General features: G+C 32.7%; 1 protein-coding gene and 1 long non-coding RNA gene across 4 annotated transcripts in view; one reads left to right on the top strand and one right to left on the bottom strand.

Annotated features, from left to right (window-relative positions):
• The window catches only part of acj6 (abnormal chemosensory protein 6), a 52,959-nt gene extending 32,761 nt beyond the window's left edge, over positions 1-20,198 (top strand). For 2 of the 3 annotated variants that reach the window (XM_089072851.1, XM_011635296.3), the window contains 2 exons: positions 5,891-6,097; positions 10,529-20,198. In XM_089072851.1, coding sequence (XP_088928977.1) covers positions 5,891-6,097; positions 10,529-11,293 — 972 coding nt within the window. In that variant the 3' untranslated portion in view covers positions 11,294-20,198. The remainder of the gene's footprint in view (positions 1-5,890; positions 6,098-10,528) is intronic. The other variant, XM_011635297.3, reaches the window with a different exon arrangement.
• The window catches only part of LOC112552461 (uncharacterized), a 100,021-nt gene that overhangs the window by 54,371 nt on the left and 19,865 nt on the right, over positions 1-25,785 (bottom strand). The window lies entirely within an intron of this gene.

Raw genomic sequence — 25,785 nt, 5'->3', positions numbered from 1 at the left:
GCCGACGGGTCCGTGGCGCGCGCGCTCTCTCCGCACTCCGCACACCGCATTCGGACCTGTAGTAACCGCGAGCTTGATCGCTGATCAATTTCATATACGAACGATACGTAATTGAACCGCACGCCGCGTGACGAGATTTTATTTTATTTTTTCATTCGCCACTGATGCGCCCCTCTTAGTATCGATGCCGTGCTATTCGTATCTTATTGACGCGACGGATGCGCTACTTGGCGGCATTTATCGATCGACTCTCACGAACACGGCTCTCTGACTAACCGCTTGGCGCTCAGACACGGCTGAGCTTTAATTGCTAATTGATTTTGTGCACACGTTCGAAGATTTATGTACCATATTGATGTGTCCGGGGCACATCTAATTTTGCATTCGTCTGCTCTCCGAACGAAATGGATTAAAGGAATTGGTTTTCTGGGAATACTATTTTCCAAGAAACAGTGCCTTAATAGACAAACGATTATGCGCATCTGATATCAATGAATTATGCAAGATATGATCGCGATATAATCGGCTTATTTTGCTAACGCTTTTACACCGAGGACTGTTCGGAAAAAGATGTGCTCGAGTTGTATCCTGGAATTTGACGCGGCAATCTCATAGCCTCTTTATATATAGCATAGCAGTTAACATAATATCAACGTTAATAAAATAAAACTAGAAATATCGCTAATATCTGCAGGTGGCAAAAGATAGAGAAGCCAAAGTGTCACACGCCATGTTTTAATAGATATTTCTTGAAAAATACTTAAGTAGCCGAACGATATATTATCATTTCAAGGCAAACTGGCGAGGAAACTAGCAAACTACTGTTTATTCTCTGTGCTTCAATTCTCTTCCTAAATCTTTATTTCCCAAAACTGATGGCGCATCCTTGTTATCAGTTATATTAGTCACTTAATCAGACCCACCGTCGCTTTTCGGATAAATTACGTGGAGGGCCTGCAGGGTCTGATAATTCAATTGTAATTGCCTAATCCTCGTAATACCTTACTTCCAGAAGATGTACCTCAACCGCTCTCCGGGGTCGGCCGCATCGAAAAATGACTCTATTAACCGCGACGACGTAGAGAATCGCGCGAAGGGGAAGAAACTTTGCTAAACAACAGCAGGAAGTGTTAACTATGTGGCTAATAAGAGCAATCCGTATTCTCGGTTGCTTCATTAAGCTTCATTCACAACAAACGGTTTTATTTTATGTTAACTCGACAATGTATGACACAATTTCATAGTTTCTTTTTCAATTTCATAATTATATAAAGGATAACATATGGGGATAAAAACAGGCAAGAGAAAATTGATTTATTCTTTTTCAGAAATTTCACGATCAGCACGTTAATTGATAATTTTGAATAAAAATAGACTTAGACGTAGACGTGACTGTGATCATAAATTAAATTAATTTGTATAATGGAATGTAAGTGCGACAAAGACTAGGTCCGTAATAGAAATAAAAGGAGTGACGATGTGAGAGATACTTTAGAAACCTTCCTCCCAACTCCGGTCATTTCGACTACTACAATTCACGTATATTCACGTATATGCGTGTACATCGAGTGTGCACGAAGATCGAGCGACTAGTGTTCAAGTATTACGTTAAAAGAGGGTCCATCACGCGTTGCCCCTTAGCCGCGAACCGTGATTTATTGCCCTGCTAATGCTTCGATTAAGCAGCATGCTGCCGTGAAAAACATCGTCAATGGATCTAACAACTTCCTGTAGGAAGTTGTTACGTCTGACACTAATGTTTCTATAAAAAAAAAGTCGATGTTTCACCCTTACGCTAATAGCACCGATACTTAAAAAGCATATCATTTTAATCAAATTTATTCGTAAATTCGAATTACATTTCTTCGCTCATAAATTAAATTTAAATTTAAATTTTCAATATAATTTCCATTATTGTGTAAGTCTTTATTAAATTATCAAGTGAAAAATGTTTGATCAATTAGATAAAATAAAATGCATAAATAAAATTAATTAACATCTGCATTAAAATTTTTCTTTTCATTTTACCTTTACCTTTAAATTTAAATAATTTCATGTATAACTGCGTGACAAATAAAGTATAATTTATATATATTTTATTGCGTATCATACTAGTAGTAGTATGATATATGCCGATGGTCAATTCAGCTATCGGAATGCAGTTTCGCGTTTTGTTGACTGAAGATACAATAAACGACAAGACGGCGAGAGGGAAATTTCGAAATTAAAAAGAGTGACGGCAGTTCAGCAACCTAGAGACGGACGTAGGTACGCCGTACTCGACGAAGACACGAGGAGTTCATAAATAATCGAAGCGTTGGAACACGCCAGTGGTTTCCGCATGAAACATTGATCGAGCAATGCGGACATTACAGGTCGTAATGAAATAAGTGGGCAGTGAATCACTTTTAGCTTTATCCGCTTCGACCAAACTAACGATATTTTGATAACTCTTTCGCATTAATCTGAATGGGAGTAGACTTGGTGGTTCATAAAAGATATAATAAATTTGTAGAGAATAATAAAAAACTTTAAAGATATCAATATATCTTATGTACAGCATTAGCATAAGATGTAACATAAAAAAATAATAGAATAAGTTATATATATTTTATTTGTACATAACTTTAAATGTATTAATGTGTTAATTAAAGTATAAATGTGTATTCAAAATTTTTAAGCTGTAACAAACTTTAAAGAGAATTTCTTCATATACTTTCTGCGTAGATATATTTCAACATAAAATAAAATTTTGTTTATCAATCGATTTTATAAATTGTTGAAGATATCGAGAATTTATAAATATTTTTCAGTATTCGATATATCTATCATGGAAAAGAATCATTCATCGATTTCCTATATATTGAGTAATAATTTTTATATATGTTCATAATAAATAAATTACGTTGCTGCATAGATCGTAGAATGCAGCAGATTCATTCTGTTTATATTTGGAAACTAGTTTATTCAATTGATACACATAGATGATACATTGATATAAAATAGCAGCACATTTTCATATGAATAGAAAATCAATATTTATTACTTAATATTACTAACTAGAAGAAAGAATTTACTCGAAAACGAAAAATAACTTAAATTATATTATTGACTTGTCTTACGCAAAATCATTTTTAAGAAAATAAGAATAAATGATGTTTGACATATATAAATTAATATTACTTGTATATTGACTTTTATTGTTTAAAAATATGTTAACCGTTATATTTTTACGACTATTATAAAAAAGTCTATTTTATGCACACTGTTTTATTTACACTGTTAATAATTATTGTACAATATATTTAATGTAATATATAATTATCATATAATATTACAATTGGTATTGTTGTACAATTTTGTGATATCAGGTGCAATATTAATGCCAATTGGCGGCATTTCGTATTAAGATACAAATTTTGTTCAAATGGATTTGAGAAATGTCTTCATGTTAAAATGGCTTCAAAAGCATACTACAAGAGTTATGTGCGACTTATAACTACGATATTCTTCGAACGTAAAGCGAACATAGTAACATGTCGCAAGTGACAGATGTAGTTGATGCGGAATGTCCCATATAATATCGATCTCACCACAGGCAAGTCTAAGTGATATGAGGCTATGAATGCGATGTATAGCTTTCATTAAGATATCTTCTTAAAAGAGTTGCTTTAATCAATAACAATGAGTAGAGATAGAAATAAATTTACTACAGCCACAAAGTACAAGTAAATAAAATTTCTATGTTTTCTTTGTTTGAAGAAAAAAATAACTTAAAAACTTAAAATAACTTAAAAAACTTATACGTCGATCGAGAAACTCTAAAAATTTAAGAAATTAATATAAAATATATTAATTATACATTTACGAAATTCCTTTTGCTTTAGCGTAACCCTCCTCGCATATAACGCGCCATGAAATGAAATCACACCCACCCCCCCCCTTGTTATACCGTTCTGTGTTGCTCATAAATTTCGCCATAGCATAGTTTAAGCTATTTTCGTTACCATTAAATGTTGACTTCGCCGAGGGGGACCGGATCTCCAAACACGCGAAAGGGAATCGAGATGATCCTCCCCACGGCTCGTCCAGTTTCGCCACCGCTGCGCGATACTGACGGATATATTCTGTCCACCGTCCCAAGGGGGACTCGGTCAAGTATCCATCCTTCGGATCGATTCCAGTGTAACGGATGAATTTGATTACCGAACATCATAGGGCATGTGTACATACGCTAATACAATGACGTTACTGGGCTCGGGGGGATCATAATCTAATGTCATTTATCCGTGCAAATATCGCTGTTTTTCCAATTATACATATCTATTGTTTTATTGTCCTCAAAAGATAACAGCATAAGCACACAAACATAATTTATATCTTTAATTATTAATAATGACAATTTCCACAATAATTATAAAAATTACTTTCGGTTCAGAAAATTGGATTTTTCAATAAAAATATAAAAAATTATGTTTTGCTACTATTTTATCATTTATAGAGAATAATTCTGTCATAGATAACTAAACTTTACAAATGTATTTACGAGTATATTCATTTTAGAATTGAAAAAGATTATATAAAAGTAGATTCAGAAATGTTCCTTTGTTCAGTTAAAAATTTCTTGTGGCAACACGTTCGTGCTTTATATGACGAATAGATGTTTTAAACAAACTTGTAATTCTTTACGAGGCCATGTTCACAAGTTGTCATAACTACCGTTTATATAAAATCACTTTCAAAAAAAAGCGATCGAATATTCTACAATGTAAAGTCGGTATATATGATGTCATCCTATGTACACACATCCTATGTATACTTATTTTAAAATTAGCAATTTTTGCAGTTTTCTATCTCTTAAGATTTTTCAAAATTTTAGATGCATGTATGCGTAGAATTATTCTGCCAAATTACTATTAAGTTTAATTAAGTCAGAAACAAGATATTTTTAACAAATATTTCTCTGCATTAACATTTTTTGTTTGAATCAAATTAATAAATATTAATCTTTATTAACAAAATAATTTTGCTTACTTGAAATCTAATTGGAAATATCTGATTAAAAATAATAAATAAAAAATCTTCATAAGATAAAAAAATTTTGAATAAGTTTGAGAGAGAGAGAGAGAGAGTTTAGAAAATTTTTATAAGAGCCTATAAAACCCGCAAATACGAACATATCGGATAATAAAACTATTTTTGGGATATCGATCGCACAAAAAGAGAGAGAGAAAGAGAAAAAGAGAAAGAGGAGAGGGAGCATATTGCTGTCCGATATATCAACTGTTGTCTAGACGACGTTAAATGGATTAAATTCGATAAAAATTCATATAGTAAATGATAGAGTTATAATATCAGTCATTATATGCATTATAATCATAAAAAAAATTAATTTACACTTATACACTATATACACTTATAAATTACAATATTTAATTTGTCTTTCTTTTTGCATAGTTATAATTTATCGTCCAATAGAGAGATCTTTCTCAAAATAGTAGATAATTATATAAAAATACAAAAACAAATTTAACATTTAAAAGTGAAAAAAATATATTCTACTGTAATATAAAATGCTTGTTTATTCAACGATTTCAGACTTTAATAATATTCATAATGATTTTTGCATACTATATATATAAAAATATCGCATTAAATCAATAATTAAAATTATTCAAGAATGATTGCCAGTGTTAATAATGTTAAATTTTTTTTAGAAAACATTTTTTTAAACCAGTAAGGAAGGTGATTGCGAATATAACTGTAAATTGCATATAAATTGCAAAAATTGCAAGGAAGATGTATATTACAAGTACTTCAAGTAACTTGAATGTCAAAACATTTATAATAAATATCTTAATCAATGATCAATGATCACTTTGTGTTTCAGGGTGATTTATTCGGTGGCTTGAATAGTGGTCTACAAGATGGCTTACTTTCAAGAGCGGAGGCTTTGGCAGCAGATTTGGGGAAGCACAATGCTGGGACGCCAATGCCGCTGAAGCATGATCCCGTGTCTGTATATCATCATGGAGCACATATGCCTACCCCCCATCCGAATAACCGGCCACATCATCAGGTACAATCACATCTCCTTGTGAGTCCTCATTTTTGATATATTATTCTATCGTATATATCATTATATTTTACAATACAATGACTATAATAAATATGATGCTACAACTTCACGTGTTTTTACACACACACACACACACATATCTTACGCAATAGTGTGTAAAAAAGGCTATAGGGTATATATATTTTCTGAATAAGGCTTTCATTGAGAGGAAACATGTTTCTCTCATATCTCTTCACGAAGAAAAGGAGAATATTATAAATATTAATTAAATTTGATTTGATATGATTGTTTAATAATTATATAATTATAGAATGTGAATGTCACGATCATATTTAACTAGCTAGTATTAGATAGACGCATCTTTGCATTTTTATTCTTGTACTATGTATTAGATATCGTAAGTGATACCGTAAGTGAGGAACTCAACCTTTATCATCTTCAGTATCATGAAAGAAAGAAAAGCATCGTTCTCGCAGAATAATTATCGTGATAAAGACGGAAGGCTGCTGCGTTTCGTAAACTCCCATACACAAACTGGGAACGGGGGGCAGGGGTAAGGGGAGGGGGAGGTACATCCATAAAATGCAACGAATCCAACGGTCGGTTAAAATCGTTGCCAATAATTAATTACGCGCGGCAATTAATTTTGGATTCATATTTAATCGGCAGATTGAAAAATTTAATTTACGCAGTTTATTTGTTAATATCGCGAACAATGCAGACAACGATTTTAATTTCCCGCGATTTTAATGGTTAATAAGCCGCATTATATTTACAGCCGTCCGTCGTTCGCAACCGTACGATAGCAGCAATCGCGACATGATTATACCGTTTAGAGGCAAACCGGTACATATATCTATATGATTTTGTGCGAATTGCATTTCAATTTGTTGCCTCGTGTACTTTATGCTAATCTGAGCAATCTGATGCTGATGAATGGAGCAGCACGGGGCACAACGCCGGGTGCTGCCGAGTAACCAATGCGCATCGACCCGGAATGATCTTCTCAAATGTAGGGGTGTGTTGCTTGTATATTATCTCCGTGTCACGATTGCTTATAATGTCCCCCTCACCCCCTCACCCGATAGAGCGCAATGAATTCTAGGGGTTCGCGAAACTTGTGCCTGTGGCGAGGGTTCAACATGAGTTTTGTTCAACTTTTCTTTTTGTCGACTTTCCGCAAAATTTGCATTCGTGATTTTACTATAAATTGCATCTTGCTCTTACTTATAAACTGCATCCTCTGCATCCTTCTTCTCATGAATAATTTAACTTATAAATAGTTTACAACTTTTATATTTTAATTCGATCCTAACCTTATTGTTCCCGTCACTTATATTATTAATTTGATTTAGCAAAATCAATGTTTTCTTATTTCTCGATGCTATACTTTTCAAATTCTGTCTTAATTCAGTAAAATAGTTCTAAAAATATTTTTAAAATATCTTGTGTTTTTTCATAAATTTCGATGGCTATGCAACTAAAAATTTTCCATACACGTACATAATTATCTTTGCATATTGTAAAAAAAAAATCGAAACTGATATTCAAGTTTAGTAAATTACAATTAACATTATTAATTTGTCTCATTGTCAAGATATATGTGATTTTAATTGTATAATTTGTTCAACTTTAAAAATTCTGTAATAGCTTTACATATATAAATGATTTTCGATAAACGATTTCAATCATTCAACAAAATCGAGTTCCTCTATTCAATCATATCGCTGAATATGCAGTTTCGTACAATAAAGACACTTTCACGTTCTCCATCGAGAACCATGAGTTTTGACAAACGCGCAATACTTTGGTATCGCTTTGAAGAAAATATACAGCGCATATATATACGTAAATTAAATATAAGAGAGAGAAAGAGCGATAAGCAATAAAATGAAGATAATTCGATTTCAGATTGATGCTTGTTTATGAGGAAAAAAAGATAAAAGTAGAAAAGCAAAACAAGCGTCAATGTATAAAAGCAGCGTGCGGGCGCGCGTGTATGCGTGTATAAGCGTGCGCGCGCGCGCGCGCGCGCGCGCGGATCGAGAGCGGGCACAACGCTCTCGAACGAGGAGGGAAGAAAGAAAAATTAGGGGTGAGGTGGGCAATAGAGCAAGGAGAAAGAGCAAAACATAGGAGCCAGCTAACCCTACCATCGTGTCAGCGTAATGATGAAATATTGCGCAGGTCTCTTGGGCCCTACCTCCCTACGCCCCTGGGCAAGTCCACCCCCGACAACCTCCGGCGAACCCTCTCCTCCTTTCCCCTTGCCTTCCTCCCTCCCGCCCCCATACGCTTGTATATTTGCTGCCGGTGCTCCCGACAGCCTCCACCTTCTGCCTTTTCCACGCTGCCCGCCAGCGTCCGTGCAGCGCAACCCCCCTGCATTTCTGATGTAACTGTACTATCCCAGGGCACCACCGCCGACCGAACCGTGCCATCCAGTTAGCTCACTATACTGCCGTTCTCATGAGAATAGATGATGCGCGTGTTGCCCACGCGTGTACGTGTACATGTATAAGCCTCGGCGAGGTTGTATAGGCGCTTACGTATGTACGTGAGATAATGGCCGGATTGAGAACGACGTAGATATTTTTAGTAGCGATTTTTATAGTGATTTCGGTACTGTACTCGGTGTTATGTATTACCCAAGCATGATACAATGCAGTTTCACGTTCAAAACTAAAAATAATTCATACGGAATATAAATGAAAGAAGAAACGCCACTATTGAGATTAAACAACTTAAAATTCTTGTTAAAAGAATTTCCAAAAAGCACACTCGCATTTGGGAATGTTCTACCGAAAAGTTGTAGATACTGAAAAGTTTTCGTATTGTTTATGTATCGTACTTTTTTAAATATTATGTTATTGTATCTCGTGAAAAATTTAGAACGTATTGATTGAGCAACGATCCAGCAGATAATTTCTTTGCGTTTTATTATAAATTTAAACATTTTATATGAATTGTAGGTTTTGATATATCGTTTTGATATATCTTTTCCCTTAAAAAGGTTTTAAAGTTTAGTGTTTTGCAATTAAATTCGTAAGCGATAGCTTACGATATCGGTCATCTACTACCGTTTGAAATTTAAATTGTTGTTTAATAAATTTATCGTTAATAAAGGACAATTTTATTTCTGAAATATACGCGTGAACTAATTCTAATTACACGTCCTGTCCCCATGGTCAAAACCGGTGGCGTCTAGTTAATTCAGTATACTCTCGTGAGACCAGACGATTTCATGTGTGCAAACAAGATCATACGCGTATGCGTGATACTTTACGTACTTAAGTATGTAAAGGATGTAATAAATTATATATTAAAGAAAATTAACAATTAAGATAAGTTAATTGAAAAAAAAATGCATTGTAATAAGAATCGTAATATAAATATGTTAAAAAATTTTCAGAAAATTTCCACGGATACGAAATGAGAAAAGAAAAAGATATAAAGTAAAATATAGAAAGTATGGAAAATAATATATTCTTTATATTTTTTTCTGAAAAAATATAAAATTAATGGCTACTGAAAAAAATTATTTCTTCGTCTATCCGTTCTTAATTTACAATCTATTCGCATTTGATTCGTATATATATTTCTCGCTTCGTTTCAACAGATGTAACACGCGATATTGACTTTAAGAAAACGAGTTAATAGCATGCCATCTATGTATATAACAGCAATCTAAACGAAGAAAAATATGAAAGGAGTTCATAAATAATTTGTAAAGAGTTGTGCTGGAGGTGCGTTCCGCATTCGTGACGACGGCCGCGGCACGTGCTGCATAATTATACGTGTTAGCTTGTACATATTTCCTACTCTCTCCACCGCACTCGATCTAACTTTGCTTTTTATCCCCTTCATTCATGCTTTTCCCACCCTAGGATGGTACTTTATCAAAATGCATTTCCGCAAACTCGGCAATACGATACGCATCCGGTCTTTCAGCGTATACCTTCGTATTTACACATTTTCACTTTATATTGCATATTTCTTCGTGCATCTCTATATGAACTGAATTTTTAGTTGCAAAATATCTTTCAGCTAATTTTTATTTTTTTATATTATTTCAAAATAAATTAAAAATGAAAAATGTCTCTATTCCAGTATATGTTTATTATATAAACATGTTGTTACCGTTTAACAAATGTCATTTGATCAAATGTAATAATCTCAAGTCTTCAAGGTGTAGGCTTCCTTTCATTAATATATCGTTAATGATTATATTAATCAATGTATATTATAAATTAGGAGTATCGCTAAAAGAGAAAAGAGACCCGTTGAAGCGCTTAATTTTGATTTCGAGACAGCTTAGCTAGTTTTTTCTTTCAAAGTTTCCAATCGTTACAAAGACATTTCTCAACGATGTTTCTCACGCGACGAAAAATATCTTTTCGTCGGACGAATTGAAGATTTAATCGACGATTTAAAATCCGCGTGTTCCAGATGAGTCATCCGGGAATGGAGAGCCTCGACATGCTGGACCCAGCCAATTCAATGACGACGCTGACGCCAATGTCCGAGAGCACGGGCGGCGGACCCGGACATCACGCGGGGATACACGGTCCCTCGGTATACGGCGGCATGAACGGTATGATGAGCCATCATCACCACCATAGTAATCTAGGCAGCGGTGGTGGCAGCGTGCCGCATCCGGCGCACCATCATCCGGCGATGGCTGCAGCGGCCGCAGCCGCGGCCGCGGCGGGCCTGCATCCCGATGCCGATACCGATCCGCGCGAGTTGGAAGCTTTCGCCGAGCGATTCAAACAGCGGCGTATCAAGCTCGGTGTCACGCAGGCCGACGTTGGCAAAGCGCTCGCCAATCTCAAACTACCGGGCGTCGGCGCACTCTCGCAGTCGACGATCTGTCGCTTCGAATCGCTCACGCTTTCGCACAACAACATGATCGCTTTGAAGCCGATTCTTCAAGCGTGGCTGGAGGAGGCGGAGGCCCAGGCAAAGAACAAACGGCGCGATCCGGACGCACCCTCGGTGTTGCCAGCCGGCGAGAAAAAGCGGAAACGTACGAGCATCGCCGCGCCCGAGAAACGCTCGTTGGAGGCATATTTCGCGGTGCAACCGCGACCGTCCGGCGAGAAGATCGCGGCGATCGCGGAAAAACTCGACCTGAAGAAGAACGTAGTACGAGTCTGGTTTTGCAATCAACGGCAGAAGCAGAAGCGCATGAAGTTCGCGGCTCAACATTGACCCGAGGGTGGCTTGTGACAGCAGAACTGACCGTACCAGCTGCCCAGTCTCGAGCCCAAACCCGAACCGCTGACTGAGTTTCAGGGATGGCCGTGAAATGCCCAAAACTCTAAAGATGGGCTTCCCTCGACTCCGCCGGTGGACACTACTGGATGAGGAGACTACTCGTCCTCATAATCGTCCTTGTCATCAAAACGTCACCGAGATGTCCATGTTCGCGGCAGTCTTTTTCGGAAACGGTCACTGAAACCTCAAAGGCTCGATACTACGGGCAGACTTATCGGTACACGAGGCTGTTACAGGCTAAAAACGAGTCGCTTGTTATCACTGCGCGCGTGTAATATGCTTAAAACGCATATTCTGGAATCACCGGTTGCAGGGAGCTATTCTCGACCCGTTTCGGTTTGCGATTCTCTCTCCTCTTGAGCTAACGTAATTACCTCTCGTCGTTATCGTTAACGACCGATGCAATGTAACGCTGGTGACGCGTTTACGAATGTTTCACGATGGACATAACTTCACTTCTGTCGCGATGTCGCGACAGAAAATATAAATTTATATTATTAGCTCATTAAATCAATTGACAACAATTTCTTGGACGGAATATATCAATTTTTGTTTAATGTCAAAAGCATATATATATCATACTCCAATGTTGAGATAAGCAAGTAAATTCAAACGCATCTCATACGCATCGATACTTTTTATTTCCCGCAAAAATACGAACACGAATAATATATAGATAATGCTGAGAAAACACTGATCGTTGCAATAATGCATGATGCTTTCAACGGTATGATTTTTGGAAAATGAGGAACTCTCCGCACTAGGGAGATATAAGCGCTTTCTTCGTGTTTTCATTTACATTAGCGATAAGCATTATAGCGACGGATTTATGTTGCCGTAATAACAACATTACAGAGCTACGTAAATACCATCTGATTTGCGCGTTTCATCAGAACTATAATTATTCGTTATCTTTTTTAAAAATATAAATTGCACATAGCTAAATAGATGTTAAAGTTTTCAAACATATGACTGTGCAATATTGATTATTAATTTAACAGCAACTGTGGATTGGTATTGTATACCATGATTTTAAGAGAACAATTGGATAAAGATTTAATTCAATTGGAATATTCATGTTATTACAATGCTTCAGTTAACAAAACAATATTTTCTCACGACCGTTTCAAGTAAAGTCTTCTCGAGCTTGCAGTCCAGAAAACTACGAGATCAAGAAATACACCGCCAACGATCGCGATAAAACAGTTTACGATGCCATTTGCCCTTCGACCCCTCGTCATATGACATCCGCGGTTGAAATCGCCGTTTGACGCCGATTTCACGATCATATTTCTTGCAAACAAGTATGCGAAATCCTATAACCCAAATAAAATAAATCTACAATAGAAATCGCATTGCTTTTTCTAAATGCATAATTGCAATAAAGTTTTTTTATTAAGAATATAAAATGTAAAACTAAAAATTCATAAAATTTCTGGTACATATATATATATATATATATATATATCACCACATATTACAATATTATAATTATTTACCAACGATTAACTGATTCAAAATAATATTAAAAGGATATCTAAATGATGAAGAAGAAACTATATAATGTATAAATCTTTCAGATTCTGTTAAATTATAGAAAATAAATAAATAGAAAAACAAAAAGTAATAATATTTTTTGTAATTTCCAACAGCATATGGTGCAGCATAATTGCTATTTAATTAATTAAATGATGATGAAATTAATTCAAAATATGTATACAATATTATCATATCTATTATTGCTTTCACGTCATTATATCGTTAACGGACTATTTGCAATCTTGATAATTTTCCATCTTCGATAGCTGATTAAATTTTACGTAATCGCAATGATATAATATTTTTGTGACAAAATAACACATCGGAAATACTCGTAAATCACTAAGTCGCCATTGCAATAATTTACTGAGCAATAATCATTGAAGGCATAATCAATTGTCGGAAAAATGACAATCGGCGGGAATAAAAAAGCGAGAAAGAGAGAGAGAGAGAGAGAGAGAAAGAGAGAGAGAGAGAGAGAGAGAGAGAGACTTTTCGTCGTTCGTTTTTCATGGAGCTTGTCGTGACAAGTGAACGGCGAGAAGCAAGAATTACCAACGCGTCTTGAAAAGTACAACTTGAAACATAAAATATAAAGTACGTATTTGTTATAAAGACGACGCGCGGGTACGTCGCGCCGAAGAAAAAGTGATATTAATCCTAATGAAGACGCTCAGTGCAGTGTAAACAGTGAAGAGAACGATAGTGCGCGTGTGAACGAGTGAATGTGTGTTGCATATGAAAAAAATCAGAGGTTGAGGGCGTTAGAAAAAGAAAGAAAGAGCAAATGAGAAAAAAAATGAGAGAAAGAGAGAGAGAGAGAGAGAGAGAGAGAGAGAGAGAGAGAGAGAGAAGGGGGAGGTGAGTGAGAGGGAGGGAGAGAGGGAGAGAGAGAGAGAGAGAGAGAGAGAGAGAGAGAGAGAGAGAGAGAGAGAGAGAGAGAGAGAGGTAGAAAGAGAGAATGAGAGAGAGTGAGAAAGAGAAACACAAACTAACAGAGCTAAGAAAAATGTTTTACGTAGTGATATTGGACAATCAGTGAAAAGACTGTACCATATCATATTAAAGCAATACCGTAGTACGTAGCAAACGAATTAATTATACTCTGTTCGTATTTTTTATGATCGTCCGCGCATCCGCCATGCGCTATGCGCCGACTATTTTCGTAAAAAGGGAAAAGAAGAAGGGTAGGAGAAAAGAAGGAAAGAGGGCAAACGACACAACGGGTTGTTTTAAATCTCGGTTTGCATATCCTGCTTTCAGACATGACGATTAATGATAATCTCTTTATCGATCCGATATCAGGGATGCGAATGGCGCTTACTCTATGGTCTCCACTTTTGTGCGAATCAACGCGTGCGCCGTGGAAATGCGTGGTTGCTCATGTGACGTGCATGCGTCGGGAAGAGAGTTTAGTTTTCCGGTTTTGTTTCCCGATAGAGCACAGTCAATATATCGGACGCACGAATAATCCGAAATCGATGGATCTGACTGTCTACGTATCTATGTACCTTTTTGTTCGCCGACGTGGAGGATCCGTCGGTATCGCGCTGTTCTGTGACGACAACGAAATTCTCGAGCATGAGATCAACATCCTCTTAGCGGAAGGTAAGGTGCAATAGCGACTCGTACTTTTATAAAGGCACGATCAGTCTTCGATACGACCGAAAGGATCGTTACGCTCTGTAAGTCGCGATTGTCAAAATTTGCTGCACTACATTTTCTAAAGTTGGATACACGCGTGAATAGTGTAATTCATAATTTCGCGTATAATGAAAAACGTGATTTCAAATATATTGAACACTAACTTTATACAAATATATTAAAAAGTTTTCATATCCTGCAAATTTAATAGATAATTTACTTGGAATCATGAAAACTCTAAACATTGGATTAAAGATATTACATTTGTTGAAAAAGATGGTAAGGATTGTTCGACCGACACACTTTTTTAAATGTAACATTAAAATCTCATTAAATCATACATTTCTAAATAAAGAGATATTTGAAAGATAAAATCACAATTTTGCAATTGAAATGAAGAAAGTTTGGTTGATTTAGACTGACATTGGAAATCCATTTTCTACGTTGACAGATCGAGAAGGGTTAACCAGCCGAAAAGTTGTCATTAGAACTTTGCCTTCTACTTTTAGATAAAAGAGAATTGAGTAACTGACATGAGCGGGTATCTGAAATGTCAATTTCTTTTAGTTTGATTCCAATTTAGTTTCATTTCACATTATCGTATCATCATTCAATTTTGTAATCTTAATTAATTCAAAGTTTTATTCATCAATATTTTCATTTTGTAAAAATATATAATACGTCAATCTGTGTATTTCAGCAAATTATATAAACGCATCAATCCCTTAATAAAACTAAATATTTTATTTTATTTTTTTAATTTCTCTGATCTACCTTAGATTTATTACGACAAATACGATAACAGCATTACTTACAAAGATAAATAGATTACAAAGTTATACATTGGATGTTGAGAAAAAAATTATATTTTTCAACAAACTTGAAAAAATATTATTTGTCAGTTGTCAGCTCTTTGAAATAAATTAGATTTTAATAAAAAAATGTCATCTAATGCTTATTCGATTTTAAATCCCGAGAAATTTGTATCTGTTCCGAACAATCAGATGTATGATTAACAATAATAATTGCAAAAAAATTTACCAAAAGCATAGTCGTGTATATCCAACATTAGAACAATATTTTATGTGAAGAGGATGAGACATCATTCGGGCAAACGGAAATACCAATAATAGTTAAAAGTAAAAGTGGAAGAAACGATAGCAGTTTTTAAATTGTACATATATATAAGAGGATAAGTATAGTATTTTATAGGAGAATAATAGCCTATTTGCCATTCTACTAGGTAGTGAGAAAGAAGTTCTAGTGCAATATAGGAGTCTAGTGAAACGTTCATTATTCATTGTTTTCTCTCTCGTCCGTGGCGCGTTCGCTCGAGCGGAGCAATATCGGGGTTTATCAGCGGGTTTATCAGCCTTTATTCACGGTCATTAAAAACCGCAGACCCACCGCCCTGCATTGTGAACGATTTTCTTGTAGAAAAAAAGAAAATATTTATTTTCCCTCACTGTTTAATTGCGACCGTGTAATACATCGATTCTGTTAGCGACACAGATTGTGTGTTAAATATGATTATTTTTCTAGTCACTACACTTTCTCAATGTAAAACCTAAGTTACGAGTTGGAATATTAGCAAGATGTTGCGACAAAGACCTGCCATCTCTCTTATTGTATTTCTTAATCTTGTTCTTTTCGAGTTTAGTTTTATATGTTTTCTTTTATTTCTATTTGTATAAAAAAAACTATGGTAATTGTAACCATTATAAATAATGTTCTTCATAATGTTGTTGTTACGTAACTAATAAAATTATGTACATATGATTCATAACTCTATGAATTAGATTAAGAATAGTTTCACAATACTTGGACAGAAATGTACATCAAATAAGAGAGGTGTCTTCAGGAAGTATATAGAATTATATGTTATAACAAAGATAATTATACGCGTTATTACGCGAATGTTGCCATAAAACGTGCTCCGTTTATTAAATTTGTATAATAATTCTTCATAAAATTTTTCATTTTCAAAGATTTTGTTACAATTTTTTACGTTAAAAATGTGATCTATATAGAAATAAATTTTACCATTTTCTCATCATTAGTTTATTATTGTTACGATATATATACATATGGAGAAACATTCCGATATGAATTCCATACACTTCCTGTGTATTGCCAAACTCTTAGCGTCATTAATTATTCTTTTTCTCACTTAAACATAACATATCGAGATATAATAATTAAATAAAACATTTGATAGGTTGTGAATTACATTATATTTGTCGCGCTTATGTGGTACGTCATAAGTTTCAATCGTTTCAAAGAACATGGTTGTATCATATGAAAAGACTCAAAAAATTACAACGTTACAAATTACACACGTTATAAACATTTCAGAACCATCAAAATATTCTTTTAACCAATAATTCTTTGTTTATTTTAAAATTGATCTGCTCTTAGCGAGTATATCAAGGAACATCAAGGAGGACAATTTTTAAGCTAGCAATAAAAAACTCGTTGTAAATCAAACTTTATTAGTTTTATTTTAAGTAATAAAAATTTAATTTTAGTTTAAAATTTAATTACGCAGATATAAGCATTCACGAGAATTAAGAAAATTTCAATAAATTATGATCTCTTCGATCATGTTAACTTAAAAGAAGAATTATTAAAAAATTAGTAAACTAAAAAAACTGAAAAAACAAACTGTGTGTGGTTTCGAGACGAAGAAAAGTTATAATGATTTGGTACATCTCGTCGCAAGAAAAAAATACGCCGTGCATCGTGTGCATGTGCAACGTGAATATTAACTTGTCAATGCACAAGTCTATAATAATAATTACTGAGACTTAACATAGAGAATTGTTCTAAAAACAAATATACCCTCTCTCTTTCAATAAGGAATCTCGATGAACAATGATTACTTTAATTAATATTCGTTCTTTTTAATTAAAAAATAAACAACCCTACGACATATTATTTAACAAATAAAAATATCCGAGTGAATGTCTTTTCTGAATAATGTTAATTATTATTATTATTTTCTATTATATAATATAGATATTTCAGTTTTAACGAAATAAACTATTTATGAGTAAGACTGTGAAATGAAATAAAGTCTCCTCAACAAGCGCAAGTATAGCGCAAATATACATATTTAATACAGGGTAACAAGTCATATCATAATGTGTTTTATCAATTGTTATTGTCATCGAATTGCACTTAAGAGTCTTGCCAAATGATGCGATTAGGCACACGCGACACAAAGTACACAAGTCGCAATATCGACTTGCACGTCTCCGCAATACATTTCTATATCGAGTCTTAGTTTAAAAGACCTTCTAAAATAAAAAATATTATTTCGGAAACAGTGTGTTTAATGTTTCTTTCAGAAAATAATTTATTATTACATATTTATTAATATGGATTCTTTATTTGAATCGTACTTCTACTTTTGTTTTGCGTTAATTATATTTTGAAAAGGTGTCCAATGTACGGTCGATAAAAGTGCTCCTAATTGCAACTCATTGTAATTTATACATTTCGACTATAAAGAAATATAGAGTAAAGAAATATGGAGAGATTTTTTTTTTATCTCTTTTACCGCAAGTTTAATTTCTAAAAGTATCGATCGATAACATTTACGAGACGTTTACGTAAACTACTGCAAATGTAAAAGTCAGAGTTATGACGTTCTTAGAGATTCCTGCAGAGTTCTACACGAAAGATTAAATATTCGATATTTTATTGAGCAGACAGATATTTACGAAAATAGATTAAAATGAAATTGACGCAGCATCAATCAGTGCGGTTCAATTCGATCTTTCTGATTTAGCGTAACACGCGAATTATCAAACCGCGAACGATCTGTGGCGAAAAATGATTGCGTTGTACCGTCGCATGATACGTATGCGTAAACAGTGAAGACTCTTATGTACGCGTGTTTATAATTTATTCATTTTTATGGCGATTGCGCGGATCATCAACCATCGCCCTGGATGCCCGCATGGCACGATTTTACCGGATAACCGAAAAGTATTAACGTCAAAACGTTATGACGGGAGCATATTTGTATAAAAAAATTATGGAAACTAATAATTAAATTAGTATAAATTAGTATAAAGTTATAATTATTATCAGCAATTATAGATTAAATGTTTATACATATAAATTGAAGGGGAAAAAGAGCCAAAATGAATTGTTAAATTTAAAAGTCTTACTCATAGGTGTTCACGTGGCCAGCTTAGGTAGCTAAGTTTCTACATAGACACAAACGTGATGTCGTTAGCAAATTTTCCTCATCATTTGACTTGGAATTGCCAAAGTTGATACGCAATTTTACGCTCCAAACTGACTTTAAACCTAGCTATACGCCGTTTTGTCGAGTGACGTGTTGCGTCGATTCCTTGTTATTCGGTTTGTTAAGATACTTTACGCGTAAATATTTATAATATAGAACAAACGCAACTCTCCCTTAAAAAAAAAACGAATTTAATCAACGTCGATACGATAACGTAAGAAAGAAGTAGAGCATATCTAGCTTCCATTTATAAGGAGAATCGCTTTCGTTCTACACCTCACGTTCGACACAAGCGTCCTCGCGACGCTTATTTACGCATCTGCAGACTGGTAAAAATCTGAAACAATCGCGAACTGTCGTTTGTATAATAGAAATAACGTCCTACATATTTATGTTTACACTATGTCTACGTACAACACGTTCCAACGTGTCCCATAATAACTTCAGATGTATCAGAATACGAATCTATATGTGTGTAATAACGACCGACAAATCATAATCATAATTTCACAGCGAATTAAATTCTCATTAATCTCTATAAATTGTAATTAAATGCGCGATCAATGTAAAGGTGAAACGCTATTTATGAGTAAGACTGTAACTATCGCGAACGACATACTATAATAATATAATAAAGACATATCATAAAAGGTACTAGTTTAATTGTCTAACATTGTAGAAATTTCTATGTAAATATGTTGCGTGCAACTTGGAGCAATGTTTCGAGGCTACGTTTATGTATAAATAAATCATATATCTCATAGAACAACAACTGTTTGATGTTACATTCTTCTTATTTGCTTGACAGATTATACTTATGCTACTTCTTATATTAGGCACCTTCGAGTCTCTCTCTGTACATAATCGACAAATTGTACGAATTGTAAATCTATTTGTAAATTATGTAGTAATTAGTTTATTAATTAAATTATATCCGCTTGTATAACGTAGTATAATTCACATAAGTACACGTCCTCGTTACGTTCTGTATTCGTTACGGATATTCGTCTCGGACATCAGGCGAAAAGAGTTTCTAATTTTCAAGCGCGTGTCAATAACCGCTCTAGATGACAACACTCATTAACACTTCCCAGTTTCGCCCATTACGATATCGTAAATAAAACAAGAACAAGACTCTACGCTACATGTCGTAAACATGTGCGTCTACTAGCAAAATTTTTTCACAGACTTGTATTAATTCGTGAGTATATATTATGCTTCTTAAACGTACCAAATTGCGCGCAATGTACGATAAGGGGAAAGAGAGAGATTTCCTCCATACTGTACATATCATGTGCCATAATTCATTTACCATACTTTGTGTCCAACTTTGTTCCAAGTACCTACTCAATTATAAATATTATAGTACATAGTATAATAAAGTAAACCTTGATGTTATTGATAATTTTATTGTATTACCTTTCACTTTCCACACTTTCCAAGTGCCTGAACGAAAGAAATAGCATAGAAGAAATCTGTACAATTTTTATTTGAAACAAAATCGATTATGATCCAATTGCCAATTGTAATAGTAATTTTGAGTGCCATTGAACTGTCGCACTTTAAGCAAAATAAAACGACCGATAAAAACTTGAAGTAAATCATTATTCGACAGCTTTTACAATTGCTTTTACAATTTCTTGTAATATTTTACCATGTCCAATGTTAAATAGCTTTAAAATTAAATGACTTTTAAATCAAATTTTTCTTAAATTTATGTAAAAAATAAACTTATTATGCAAAATCTTCCACGCCTTTTAATAGGCGTGTTTATTTAAATTTTCTTTTATATATATCCCTGGCATAAAAAATGAAATTTAATAAGAATTATTTTTCGCAAATTTCACAATCCTTGCTAACCCAATAATTTATTGCATGATATAAATATTGAATTACTCCTCAATACTTAATATTATTATAAAAAATAAAACATATGCAAAAGAGCAAGAAAAGGATTACAAGTGTCGAAACTTTACATAGCAAATACATAAAAATCTTTGCTTTCGTGAATGAGAACTAGAGGAAAAATGAATTCAGGTGTGATGAAAATGGAAAGTCTTGTAGTAAATGAAATGTTCATAGCAAGCTTTCGTATGTTACAAATCATAACTAAAGTGAACAATAAATTATGTTGTAAAATTTAAAGGCGTGTAATTATATTAATGCTTTTCCTAATTATAATAGTATAATAGTATTATACAAGTTTTATACAAGTATTATATACAAGATATTTCCCTTAAAACGAAACAAGTCTTTCTATAACTTTCTTCTATAACTTTGTTGATTTATCCAGGGATAATTTTTATGTAGGATATTGCTACATATAATTACACATACGTGTACACACATATACACACCGACACACCCACAAGCGTTTTACAAATATTATAATACAACAAATTCATAAAATATAACAACATAAAGAATGTTAAATCAAGTGAAAAATATAAAAATATCAATTTTGCATATTTGCAATTATACATGCAAATAAAGAAAATTATGTTATAATAATAAATAAAGATTCGCGACATGATGTATGTATAAAATTGTCGATTTAACAATGTATAATTTGTTTTTACCATCGAAAATCAGTTCGACTGTTACGAATATTGCAATCATTACGCATGCAATATAATCTGTTCTTTTTAGCTGCACTGTTCCACGTATTTTATCATATATAAATTAATATATTTGAATATTTTATACTATATAAAAAGAAATCTTGATATTTATAAAATTTTAGAGTCTATTTTACATATAAATTTATTTTTGTAAATGTTGTTATTTGAGAATTGTTATATGTAATAAGCAAAAGAATTATTTAATAAAGAAAATAATTTCATTTCCAAACTAAATAATTAGTAATTAGCTTTTTAACAAAAAACAATGGAAAGCACAGTTTTGCGATATCACTCAATGTTCATTGATCTATTCTCTATTGTATCCATGTATTAATCTCAGCATGCAAAAGCAATCCAAAAAACTCTCTGCATTGTTCTTTGTTACCCTCCATTTTGCTTTATATAGTACACTCGTGAAATTCGCGAAATTGTTATTTTAATACCAAATTAAATAATTTAATAATTTATGAATCTAATAATTAATGAGTATTTATTGTTAAAACGAAATTTACGAATATGATTAAAGAATTCTGTATGACCATTCCACTTCTCTTTATATCACTTCATTTCATACATATTCGCATTACAAAAATCACAATTTTATTTGCAAATTTATTTAAAAATTATTTATAACGAAGAGTACGGAGTTTATGAATCTTTTTAAATTATATAATTTGTCACAAAATATTTATAAATTAAATTTAAATAATAATTTACAGAGCGGAACGAAACTTGCAAATTTTTTAATGTAATACAAATTTAATTTATATGTTGCCTCGCAATATTTCTGCAAAGATTATCTCGCTTTGCAGTATTTTTGTGAGAACCGATCTCACAATATTTCTGCAAAGATCACTTTGCTTGCACTTGTGCAAAAATCACTTTCACAAACTGCGAATATCATTTTTAATAGAAAGTGCAATATGTCAAAATACATGATGATGATATAAAAAACCAAAATCAAGAACCAGGAATTTAATAATTATATTTAAAAATTATAATGATACCAAAATTCATTCGCGCTAATCTTACAAATATTTTTTACAAATTTAATTTCAAACAAAATTTTTAATTATCTGATGAAATAAATCATGACGCGTGCATATAAGACGTAAATATAAAATGGAATAATACGAAAAAAAACTTAATCGCTCATGAAATTCATTTATCATGCATTCATAATGCATTAATAATTATCATTTTCACACAGTTCCCTAACTTCCGAATGTAACTCTATAAAATATTTCAGTTCTCTACATAACACACATAAATATTATTACATAAAATATTAAGAACCAGATATGAAAATGAAAAAAAGATTAAAATTTACGAAATCTATCAATTCATAAGATAATCACAATTCGTCATTCGCATGATTGTAACGAGATTAAGACATTAATTCCAACGCTAAAGAAAACCCATGTCGAACTGTCAAGAGCGGATAAATATTATAAATCAACAATAATAAAACATTTATACTTAATAATAAATCATATATGTGAATATGTTTCAACAAACAATTCCATTTTTTAAAGTTTAATTGTGATATAATTTGTTAAAAATCGAATGCAAAAAGTAATTTAATAAATCATTTCCGCATTTCAAAACATATTATGTAATGAATATTATGACACTTTAAAAATGAATTTAAATACGACTTATACTCTTTGTTTGCTCGATGGTTCTTGTGTAAAAAATTGCATACAATATTTCACATGTAAAAGTACACGAGCGGAATAAATCGCATTAATTGAATTTTGAGCGGAATTTCAGCGGAAAAAGATTTTCTTTTACCATATTTTGAACTGCATTTGACAAATCACTTTTATTTCAAGGCCGATCACTCCATCAAATTTACAAAAATATAATGATATGCCTAATTAAATTGGAATTATATAAATTTATACAAGTAAATGCGGAATAAAGACAAAAATGTGCACATTTAAATCAATTTTGCTTTCGTCGAAAGCAGCTCTTCTGATGCTGCAATCGCATCCATGCAATTTCACAACTCGTAATTATGTATTTTTATTTAATTTCACACGCATTCAAGATATTTCTTATAACTTCTAATATAAAGAATATTTATTATAACAGAATTTTTATTTTTTTTTCTTATTTTTTAAAGGATATTTACATAAAATAAATATTTAAATTTAATATTAATTATAATAGTTTAACATAATAATTTAACATATATATCATTATAATATCTTAAATATAATTTATTTCTATTTTTCGTAAAAAAAAAAATCAAATATTTCATTCAATTCGATATATAGAGAGGATAAAGAAATATATAGAGAATTTTAATAATATATTAAATTAAATAAATATATTAAAGAGGATTAATAATATACTAATATGATTAATATTAATCATATTATACTCGCGACAATAGGAACTAATTATAAAGGATCGTCAATTTAATATTTCAGTTCAACACTTTGGATAATGCGAATGAAGATATCCAATTTATCTTGAAATATGAATGCAAATATCAGTAATCACTGTTTGAATATAAAATTATATTTTCGATGTACAGATTGAAAAAAATTACCAGATATAACTTAGATCGATTGAAAATAATGATCGAAATTGAATTCCAATATATTATCAAATTTCTAAAAATTATTAAATGTTATTTTTGCCGAAATCAAAGAAACTATTATATACTATTACATATGCTATTATGTTGTATTAAAGTATTAGTACAAATATTAATCATAATTATAATAAATTAAGATTAATTCTTTGCGTTACGACGAATATTTAACGCGGTTCATTAGTAAGTAATCACTATTTTCCAACAGGAGATATGTACAATAAATTATGTACATATGGATTAAAATATGCATCCCAAAGTATTGAGCATTATAGGTACAATCGTACAATGCACTGTTACAACGAAACATAACAAAGAAGTAGAAGTGTTACAGATCAAATTGTACACCGTTTCGGTTTAAAACTATTTAGTGAAAACTAAACTTTTGCAATTTATAATTCAACTTATTATATTGAATATCATCGCGCGATATAATTAACATTACGCTCGTCTGTGTGTAACTTGTCATTTGTCAGTTGAACGTATTTGCTTGAGCGACTTTGATCTCGGCACGCCTACATCTTAACGAAACGGAAAACATTCCACATTGCACTTGCGTGCCTAACTGAATTGTAAGTCGAAATAAATAAATATTTCTTTTTTCATATACCGAGCTTTATGTCGGCAGTGTTTGTCATAATATAATGAGAGACAAATCACAGACGAATGATACGATTAATGTGTCGAATGAAATTATACACACAATTATATACATGTGCGTACACGTATGTGATATATGTATTCCAAATGTTTTCCTTTTGTGAAATTAACGTTATTAATTTACCCATTTTATTATTTATTAGCGCCTATGATGATAAAAATGTTGTTTAGTTTCGTGAAATGTCGAGGACACACACAACGGATAGAGAATAGCTGTGTCCGCGGAAGATAAGTACCGCATGCAATGTTTTTATTGAACCGAATCTAGACACTGGCATATTGCGTGATACACCATAGCATTGCGTGGAATTATAAATTTATACGGCAAGCACGTGTACGCCGTTAAAAAGATTATTTATCCAAATCAGAATATCGTGCCTCGCGCGGCTCGCATTTCATGCGAAACAAACGGTATTTTATATCGGCGCGACACACAAACGGCAACACAACGGCACACTTCCTGATAGCCATCAGAAAAGAAAATGAGAAATAAATGTGATAAAGCCCCTAAAGTGATTCATTGTGCATCTGTATCTTAATGCGTGTAATTAGGTTAATAACTTGTTTTAAATTTTTCGTTCGCGTCGCAAATTAGAATTAGGCATTATCACGCGGATCGCAATATCGATGTAAGACACCTGTTAGGTGTGAAATGTTTTAAACGGAAATGCTTTTTGATAATTAATTGTGCAAGTAACATTATTAACGGTTGACACAGTTCCGTTATATCTAAATAATGCGGTTCCATGCATCCATTACGGATGATGTAATTAATTACGAAGCGTCAAGTGAATGTCCGCTACGGACGACATTCTTCGTTAGAATTTCAATGCATCATATTTTATGAATTTGAATATGAAAAATACAGAGAAAAAGTATACAAAATTGTAAGTGCAAACAAATATTTTAGATATTATTTTACGTTGCATCACAAAAGCAAATGTAGTATCGAGTGTGAGTGTAATTTAAAAAGAATCTAAATTGCTTACGCACGCGCATAAACATAATTTTATATAATAATTTTCTTTTTGAAATCTATCACACAGTTTATTTAAATGCGTATTGAAAGCAAATATGTCGATTAATTTCATTCATTCAG

Source organism: Pogonomyrmex barbatus, unplaced genomic scaffold, assembly GCF_055798465.1.
Source record: "Pogonomyrmex barbatus isolate J1 unplaced genomic scaffold, ASM5579846v1 scaffold14, whole genome shotgun sequence".
NCBI classification, from domain to species: Eukaryota; Metazoa; Arthropoda; class Insecta; order Hymenoptera; family Formicidae; genus Pogonomyrmex; species Pogonomyrmex barbatus.
Note: the sequence above shows the minus strand (reverse complement) of the source record. Positions and strands in the feature narration are given on the sequence as shown.